This window comes from Thunnus albacares, chromosome 14 (genome assembly GCF_914725855.1).
Source record: "Thunnus albacares chromosome 14, fThuAlb1.1, whole genome shotgun sequence".
NCBI lineage: Eukaryota > Metazoa > Chordata > Actinopteri > Scombriformes > Scombridae > Thunnus > Thunnus albacares.
The window spans coordinates 30,650,235-30,660,000 of NC_058119.1; the positions used below are offsets into that span (position 1 = coordinate 30,650,235).

General features: G+C 42.3%; 1 protein-coding gene across 4 annotated transcripts in view; it reads right to left on the reverse strand.

Moving 5' to 3' along the window:
- LOC122996636 (protein quaking-like) overlaps window positions 1–9,766 on the reverse strand; it is a 31,188-nt gene that overhangs the window by 10,100 nt on the left and 11,322 nt on the right. For 3 of the 4 annotated variants that reach the window (XM_044372230.1, XM_044372228.1, XM_044372227.1), the window contains exons 3-6: window positions 8,516–8,632; window positions 5,290–5,433; window positions 1,710–1,797; window positions 1,249–1,551 (exon numbers count right to left, since the gene is read on the reverse strand). In XM_044372230.1, the coding sequence (XP_044228165.1) occupies window positions 1,249–1,551; window positions 1,710–1,797; window positions 5,290–5,433; window positions 8,516–8,632 (652 nt within the window). Of the gene's footprint in view, window positions 1–793; window positions 1,552–1,709; window positions 1,798–5,289; window positions 5,434–8,515; window positions 8,633–9,766 lie in introns of those variants that run through there. The other variant, XM_044372229.1, reaches the window with a different exon arrangement.

Sequence of the window (9,766 nt, forward strand, 5' to 3'; positions counted from 1 at the left end):
AAAAAACATGATAATAATAATTTGGCATATTTTGAGAAGAAAAAAATGTATTATGTTTTACAAAAAATATATTTTGATTTTTTGTAATTTTTTTTAAATCATAATTTGTAATTTGAGAAAAAAAGTCGTAATATTGCAAATAAAAAGTTATAATTTTTCAAGAATTAAGTCATAATGTTATTAGATTTAAAAACAATAATAATTTATTTCTTGAAATATTTCAACTTCATTCTTTAAATCTCAGATTCAGTGTTTTCCTGATATGTCGGATTTTCCAAAAGACAAAACTGACCAATCAGAGAAAACTCAGGTACGACACAGAAAAAAAAACACAGAAATCGCCTGTTGTTTAGCACAGTTAGCAGTCTGTTTAGTATCAAAACACGCAGCCGTGTTTTAGCCGTGTTGGAGGCGTGTTTTAGCCGTGTTGGCTTCAGCTCAGCGTCTCTGTTGCACATTCACAGGCTTTATTTGTTTCAGAAACTCTTGCTTGTCACATGACGTCAGAGCGCGATGGTTTGCGGTTCTAACATCCGTTTGTTGTCGTTAAATAAACCCGGTGAGGTTCTGTGTGACAGGAAGCTCAGAGGAACAGTAGTACAAACATCTTCAGCCAATCACGTTACAGTAAAGTTGACACGGTCGTACCTGAACGCCTCGTTCACGACTGAAACGTCTGACAGTCGAAGCTCCAGCGGGAGGTTTTTGCTGGCGCAGTGCGGCGCCGCCCTGTGGACGAACACTGAAACTGATTCTATAATTCAACATGTTTCATGTTGGACTAAAAATGATATATTTTATATTTTAACTGATGTTTTATTGACAGTGAGAACACAAGTCAAGTGTTATTGTTTACATGTTATTATTTATGTTATCATTGTTAACATGTAATTATTGTTTATATTGTTATCATTGTTTAGATTCATAGATGCTTTATTTTATCCCGAGGGAAGTGACATCATCACTGTCCTCCATGCAGCGTTTCCTGTTTACGTCTCTGTCAGTCAGACGCCACACTGTGAACGAGGCGTGTGTGTGTGTGTGTGTGTGTGTGTGTGTGTGTGTGTGTGTGTGTGTGTGTGTGTGTGTGTGTGCGTGTGTGTGTGTTATGGAGCGAGGAGGAGCGCTTGTTTTCTATCTTTCAGGAGGCGTGTCTGAGGAGCAGCGTGGGGGCGGGGCTCCACTGGCCATGGGGGTGGTGGTGAGGCGTGGGGGAGCAGTCGCAGGAGCAAGGGGGGGCGGGCTTACCTAACACCCCCCCAGAGTCCAGGGGGTACTCCAAGATGGAGGCCGGGGCCGCCAGAGCATACGGGTAGTCGTACGGCGTGGCGTAGATCAGACCCGACTCAGCGCCCGGCGGCATCAGAGCCGACACGCCCGGGTGAGGCGTCCCATTGGGCAGGACCGTCTGGATCTGACGAATCAGCGGCATGAGGGCGGGGCCTGCAGGGGCGGGTGTACGCAGGGTGGTGGGCGGGGCAAGGACCGGGCCGGGGCCAGAGAGGACACGAGGAGTCTGAGAGGAAGCTGCAAGAGAGAAGGCAAGGGAGGCTGAGGAGGAGGAGGAGGAGAGGAAGAGGGGAGGAGGAAGAGACATAGTCGTTAGTATGTATCCATCAGTGATTGTGTTAGCATGTTAGCATGTTAGCATGTTAGCAGAGAGTCAGGTGTGGTTTTTCTGCCCTCTGATTGGTCAGTTAGTCTCTTACATGGTTTGATGTTGGCGTCTCTGTACGTCCCGTTCAGGATCGCTAACTCCATCAGCTGCATCTTCTTCAGACTGTCCTCGCCCTCCGCCTGCAACACAGCGGCACCACACTCACATACACACATACTGTAGATACACAAATCTACACATAAATATACTGTTATATATATATATATATATACACTGAGCACAGCCCTGCTCAGTATCACTAAAATGTTAAGTAATTACAAATCCTGTCCATTTAATACATTTTTTTCAAAACCTAAGAAGAATTAAGCCAATTGATTTTAAAAACAGAATATTTGATTAATTACACATTTAGGCCCTGATCAGACGGAGCTTTGTAGCAGCCTGGGAAGCTTTTTGTAATTGTTTTCAATGAGACTGAAGCTTTTTGCTCGCTGAAAAAAACTTCAACTCAGAGCAGAAAAGTCCCGATGTCATTAGTGTGTTTTTCCCCATTAATCCAATCGGATGAATTGGGAGGCGGGCCTTCTGTGGCGATGACAACAGCAGAGACAACAACAGTCATGGAGGACAAACCGGCGGCGGCAGCTGCATGACTTTACCAACCGTAGTTATTATGATCTGAACAGGAGTCCGTTTACTTCACAGCAAAATAACAGTTAAAAGCTAAGGACAGGTAACTCGGTGGTTGCCTAGCAACAGTTGCTCTTTTTTTTAAATTGTAGGCTTCAACAAGAAGAGCAGTGCGATGCGCCTCATGTTTTGCAACCTGCAAGACGCGCTCTGTCTGATCAGGGCCTTACTGTAAAACCACACTGTATTATATATATATCTACACAAACATATATACACATTTACTGTACATATATGTTTATATAATATATATATATATATATACATACATGTGTCACCGTCAGACAAACACTAACACATGATGATCAATGACAGAGGAACAATGGAGCGGACAGGAAGCAGACACACAGGACAGGAAGTCCGTGTTATGTAAGGGAGTGTTTATAAAGATCTGCAGGTTATTCTGGGCTGTTGGACAGCAGCTTCCTGTCCGATCAGCACCGCAGGAAGTCTGTCTGTTATTGAGTCCTCAAACCTTACACCTTCTCTCTGGAGCTTTTGACCACAGGTGGAGCTGTGGAGCAAAGTTTAGACGCTGAGCTCTGATTATATGACGACACACGTTGCTGCCTGTGATACGCAAACTAGCTGCAAGTCTTCAGTTACGCACTCGAGGGAAGAATCAACACCTGTCCCACCCTCCACTAACGAGCTAATTAACTAATTAGAGAACGAGTTAACAAATTAAATCATTTCCCTTCAAACCAATTTCTGAACACACACACACACACACAACTCTTAACATCACTGCAACACGAAACCAACTTCACACTTCCTGTCAGATTTCAACATGGAACACACACACACACACACACACACAGACACACACGTGTCACATGAGCCCAATTGTGTCTTATGTCGCACAAATTTAACTGGTTCTCTTCCTCTTTTCTTGCCCGGCGACACCGTTTTCCTGGCTCCCCATTGGTCAGATGAAATCAAGGAAGTGAGAGTGGAGGAAGTGAGGATCAGCAGAATCACTACACTTCCTGTCTCACTGTCTCACTGTCTCACTGCCTCACACACACACACACACAGTGTTTATCATTAATATATATAAACAGTTAATAAATGGTTTATAACTCATTATAAAATAGTTGTCAGCAGATATAAGTGTTGACATGGTTCAAATACATTTGAGTCAAAAAAAAAGGTTATAAATGACAAGAACAAAACTTTCCACTCATATCTTGGGATGTTGAACTTCTCTATTAACTCCTCCTGCTCTTTCATCTGTTTCTATCTGTGGATGTCTCTCGTTTATCAGTGATGTTATTTGGGGCTTTAACTCTGCGCTCTCCTTCAGGCCTCTATGTTCCCTTTTCTGTCTCTTTCCAGTCGATGATCATGGAGGCTGCGGTGGAAACTGTAAATGAAAGTTTTGGCAGCATTTTGGGTGCAGTTACATTCAAATCAAGCGCACCTGCAGAGCAGCTGCCCCGCACTAAACTGATGTAACAGCTGCATGAGTCGCATGTTTTACCTGCAAGACTCGTGTTTTAATGCTGCTGTTCATCGCTTGTGATGTGAAAACGTCAGAGAAATAAAAAGTTGGCGTCCTGTTATCAGTTCAGTTATAAAAATCCAAACACACCGCGGAGCGTCTCCGCTGTCAGCCGGAGAGTCCATCACACTGGCGACGGTCAAATCCAAGATGGCGACGTTCAAATCGCCAAACTCGAGGCTTCAAAACAGGAGTCCACAAACCGGTGGGTGACCTCACGGAGACGACGTCCAGTTTTTTTCCAGTCTGTGCGGCGCCCAGATCCTCTCTACTCAAACAGGTTTTATTTGGATAAACTGACGACATATTGGGAATCTAAATGGTTACTTTAGAAAATACTAAAACCTGTTGACATTAACAACAACAGCTTAATATCCACCATATCATTGCTGTCGATTGGTGCAAAATGCATTCTGGGATATTTAGCTTCAGCCGGCTTTGGCTGACCAATGTTGTAACTTCATCACTCAGCGACTCGGTCGGTCGGTCGGTCGGTCGGTCGGTCAGTCAGTCGGTTGTGGTTGTAGGGCGGGTCCTGCTGCTGTAGTCCAGCCAATAATACTGATGAGGAAATCTGTACAGTCGGGTTCCCAAACTGTGGCGGTGGACTGGCAGAGGATACACGCTCTCTGTGATCACCTGTACTGTGTCTTAATGAAGCCGAACTCATAGTGTAGTTTCTGTTGTAAAGTATGAAATTTGATCATGGCTCATAAATACTACGAGATATGCTGATCAGCAAAATCATTATTTTATGATCATGACATCATCAGATAAAATAAACCACATCCTGCTTAATGACAGCAGCTGTGCTGTGAGTTCAGATATATTGACATTTAAAATGACTGATACAATTACAAGTACAGCCACAAAACATCTGTTACCGGAACACAACACAGCGAGAAGCATAAATACACGTCTGAGGTTCATTTATACAGATGTGGCAACAGATGCTTTGTGGCTGTATAACAAGCTTTTGTTGCTGCTAACTGTCAGACTGATCTCACAGCACAGCTGCTGTCATGAACCTGGATTTTTGTTTATTGACAGATGATGTCCTGACCATAAAATAATGATTTTATCTTCAGCAGCAGCAGGTAATGACTGCTGGTTATCACAGCCCAGCGTGTACAGTTCGCTATCGACAGCAAACAGAAAACAGGAAACTGAAAAATATGTAAATGAGAACAACCAAATTGTGAATTCAGCTGCATTAAAACTCTGCACAGTCGACTTTACCGACAGCATTTATTAACTGTTTATATACTGAGCATTAATGAACTTAAAGGAACTTAAAGGAAAGTGTTAGTATAGATTGTTTTGTGTGCATTTCCTTCAGATTAATTCTTCTTGCCATTAATCTGAGTTAAAGGTCACAGAACACAGGTGGAACAAACACTATCGACCACAGAAGAAGACAGCAGTGACTGACATGAGGTACAGAGGTCAGGTGGAGGTCAGAGGTCAGGTGACTCACCGCGGGCACCAGCAGCTTGTTGACTTCCTCCACGGCTCGTTTGAGTTTGATCTCCGCTCGGTTCTGAGCGTCTTCCACCGTGATGAGGACATGGAGATCCTCGTTCAGGTGCTCCCAGTTCGGCTTCCCTCGGTTCTGCTCCTCCTGCAGACGGACGGGTAGAGAGAGAGAAAGACAGACAGGCGGAACAGGAAGTTTATAATCATTCAAGTCTCGGAAACGCTCCGCAAACTCTGCAGCTAACATGCTAGCGGCTCTGTGAAGATGAAGTCAGACACATTTACCCCCCCGACTGTAGACATGACACTTATCACTGATGATGGTGATGACAGTAAATAAAAACCGATACACTTAATCTGCCCGGCAACCTGAAGAGCTGCAGCAGACTGGACGATTAGTCTCACACACACACATAAAGAGGACTTATTTATTATCTCAGCTCATCTGTGTGTGTGTCAGCAGGGCTTCAGTCCAGAAACAACAAATCAAACTCTCACATTTCTGTTTTTATCTCCTCCTCTCTCCTCCATCTGGTTTCTGTTGACCTCCTGTTGTTCTTTCTGTCTCACGTATCTCAGTTAGCGTAGCAGGTGGCTAACCTCGTTAGCATCCCTCACACAGAAAGATAAACAGTTGTGTGTTTTTGCAGCAGTTTGACCTGAAATGTTTGAAATTGTTTCCATCTTCTTCCTTCCTCAGTCGTTTTATGATCATTTCAGTAACTTCACTGTTGCTTCATTATGACTTCAGTCACTGTCAGCGTTAGAAGAGACGTCAGGACATATTTGAACCTCAGTGTTTTATAGCAGCAGAACAGAACTGATGATATTTTTATATTTTATATTTTTCTGATAGTGATGAAAGTAAATAATAACAATGTCATAAACTTATTAAACAGGTTAGTAAAGTTTTGTTCAGTTTCTGGGCAAGACCAGCTGTAGGGATTACTGAACAGAACTACCTGGCTCTGGACCAGGGTTTCCTAAGGGGTCAGCAGCCCCTGGTCCAGAGCCTAAACCACCAAGAGACTCAAAACCACCACAAACATTCTCAAAACCACCACAAAGAGACTCAAAACTACCACAAAGACACTCCAAACCACCACAAAGAGACTCAAAACCACCACAAAGAGACTCAAAACCACCAGAAACATTCTCAAAACCACCACAAAGAGACTCAAAACCACCACAAAGACACTCCAAACCACCACAAAGAGACTCAAAACTACCACAAAGAGATTCAAAACCACCACGAAGAGACTCAAAACCACCACAAACATTCTCAAAACCACCACAAAGAGACTCAAAACCACCACAAAGAGATTCAAAATCACCACAAAGAGACTCAAAACCACCACAAACATTCTCAAAACCACCACAAAGAGACTCAAAACCACCTCAAACATTCTCAAAACCACCACACATTCTCAAAACTACCACAAAGAGACTCAAAACCACCACAAAGAGACTCAAACCCACCACAAAGAGACTCAAAACCACCACAAAGAGATTCAAAACCACCACAAAGACTCAAAACCACCACAAAGAGATTCAAAACCACCACAGAGACTCAAAACCACCACAGAGACTCAAAACCACCACAAAGAGACTCAAAACCACCACAAAGAGACTCAAAACCACCATTAAGAGATTCAAAACCACCACAAAGAGATTCAAAACCACCATTAAGAGATTCAAAACCACCACAAAGACTCAAAACCACCATTAAGAGATTCAAAACCACCACAAAGAGATTCAAAACCACCACAAAGAGATTCAAAACCACCATTAAGAGATTCAAAACCACCACAAAGACTCAAAACCACCACAAAGAGATTCAAAACTACCACAAAGAGACTAAAACCACCACAGAGACTCAAAACCACCACAAAGAGACTCAAAACCACCACAAAGAGATTCAAAACCACCACAAAGAGACTCAAAACCACCATTAAGAGATTCAAAACCACCACAAAGAGATTCAAAACCACCATTAAGAGATTCAAAACCACCACAAAGACTCAAAACCACCACAAAGAGATTCAAAACCACCACAAAGAGACTCAAAACCACCACAAAGAGATTCAAAACCACCACAAAGAGACTCAAAACCACCATTAAGAGATTCAAAACCACCACAAAGAGATTCAAAACCACCACAAAGAGATTCAAAACCACCACAAAGAGACTCAAAACCACCACAAAGAGACTCAAAACCACCATTAAGAGATTCAAAACCACCACAAAGAGATTCAAAACCACCATTAAGAGATTCAAAACCACCACAAAGAGATTCAAAACCACCACAAAGAGATTCAAAACCACCACAAAGAGACTCAAAACCACCATTAAGAGATTCAAAACCACCACAAAGACTCAAAACCACCACAAAGAGACTCAAAACCACCATTAAGAGATTCAAAACCACCACAAAGAGACTCAAAACCACCATTAAGAGATTCAAAACCACCACAAAGAGATTCAAAACCACCATTAAGAGATTCAAAACCACCACAAAGACTCAAAACCACCACAAAGAGACTCAAAACTACCACAGAGACTCAAAACCACCACAAAGAGACTCAAAACCACCACAAAGAGACTCAAAACCACCACAAAGAGATTCAAAACTACCACAAAGAGACTCAAAACCACCACAAAGAGATTCAAAACTACCACAAAGAGACTCAAAACCACCACAAAGAGATTCAAAACTACCACAAAGAGACTCAAAACCACCACAAAGAGATTCAAAACTACCACAAAGAGACTCAAAACCACCACAAAGAGACTCAAAACCACCACAAAGAGACTCAAAACCACCAGAACCACACTTTTTTTGGAAGGTGACAGTGTGAGTGTGTCTTGTTCAGGTGTTTGAGACGCTGCTTACATCATCCTCAGGACAGACGACAGCTCATCAACACGACTCGTCCTATTGGCCAATCGGCTGCCACCAATCAGAAAACCTTATTAGTTGAAGGAACGACCGTTCATCAGTCAGTCTGACAGACAGACGCTCGCCTCATTATTAACCATCATCATTAACCATCAGTGACAGCCAGCCAATCAGAGGGCCTGATGAACTGTCAATCATCATGATGTAACCGAGAGAAATCAGACGGAGAGACGACTCGAGCTGTCAGACGGGAAACGAAGAAACAAATGAACACGGATTCCGCTTCATGTATCTATAAAACCAGTCGTGTAAAGTTTTTAAAAGTTACCTTCTTCTTGTCTCTCATGGAGCCTTTCCCTCGCACCATGATCTTACATCCTGTCTCCGCCTCCAGCTGCTTCGCCGTCAGACCGCGAGGACCCAGAATCCTCCCGACAAAGTTAAACTGACAGAGACAGAAAGAGAGAGAGAGAGAGAGAGATCATCTGGTTACCATGGCGACCAGATGTTTGGATACTGACACTTTTATTAAAGGTCAGGAGCCCAAATGAACATTAAACATGTTTTTCTTGCTGTAATCATTGCAATGTACAGGATGCAGCTTGTTTATGTTGTTGTTGTTATGAACTGTGCAGACTGCAGGCGGCGCTAACAGGACTGTCTACTCTCTCTCTCTCACACACACACACACACACACACACACACATCAGATTTAATTAAAAGTGAAACTGAAGCTGTGAATCATATTTATAGTCTCTATAATGGATCACTCTCTGCAGTGATGTCACGCCTGTAATAAACAGCTGTGTATGATGTCATACCAGCTGTTACTTGTCTGTGTGGACACCTGGACTCATTCATGTCACATATGATGGACGGCAGAGATGGAAAGATTCACATGTTCACGTCATTATGAGGATTAGCATCATCATCATCAGATCAGCTGATCAGGATTTAATCTCTCACACACTGACAGGATTTAGTTTCTTATTTTACATATTTACATATTTTACTCTGCTGGTCTCTGACTCGCTCACACCAGGAAATAGTCTGGTTCCATTACAGCATTTAAACACAACGTGCTGCTAAACAGTGAACCCTGTTAGCAGTGATGGAAAGTAACTGAGTACATTTACTCCAGTACAGTTTAGAGGTACTTGTACTTTACTTGAGTATTTCCATGTGATGCTACTTTCTACATTTCAGAGGGAAATATTATACTTTCTACTCCACTACATTTATTTGACAGCTTTAGTTACTTTTCAGATGCAGATTTGACACAATGGATAATATAACAAGCTTTTAAAATACAACACATTGTTAAAGATGAAACCAGTGGTTTCCAACCTTTTTGTCTTTTGACGTCTTACAAAAAGCAGTGTGTAGTCGGGGTCACATTTCACATGTCTATGAGTTGTTAACAGCTCCACCAAATAGTGATTTTTCCCTCTAAACTTCTCACATGCTTTCATTTCAATAAATGTTCAAATGATCCAATATTTCAGCAAAAATCAAAGATTAGAGAAAAAGTCCAAAAACTGAAAACAGATTTGTGTATCAGAACTTTGTTTTTTCTTCT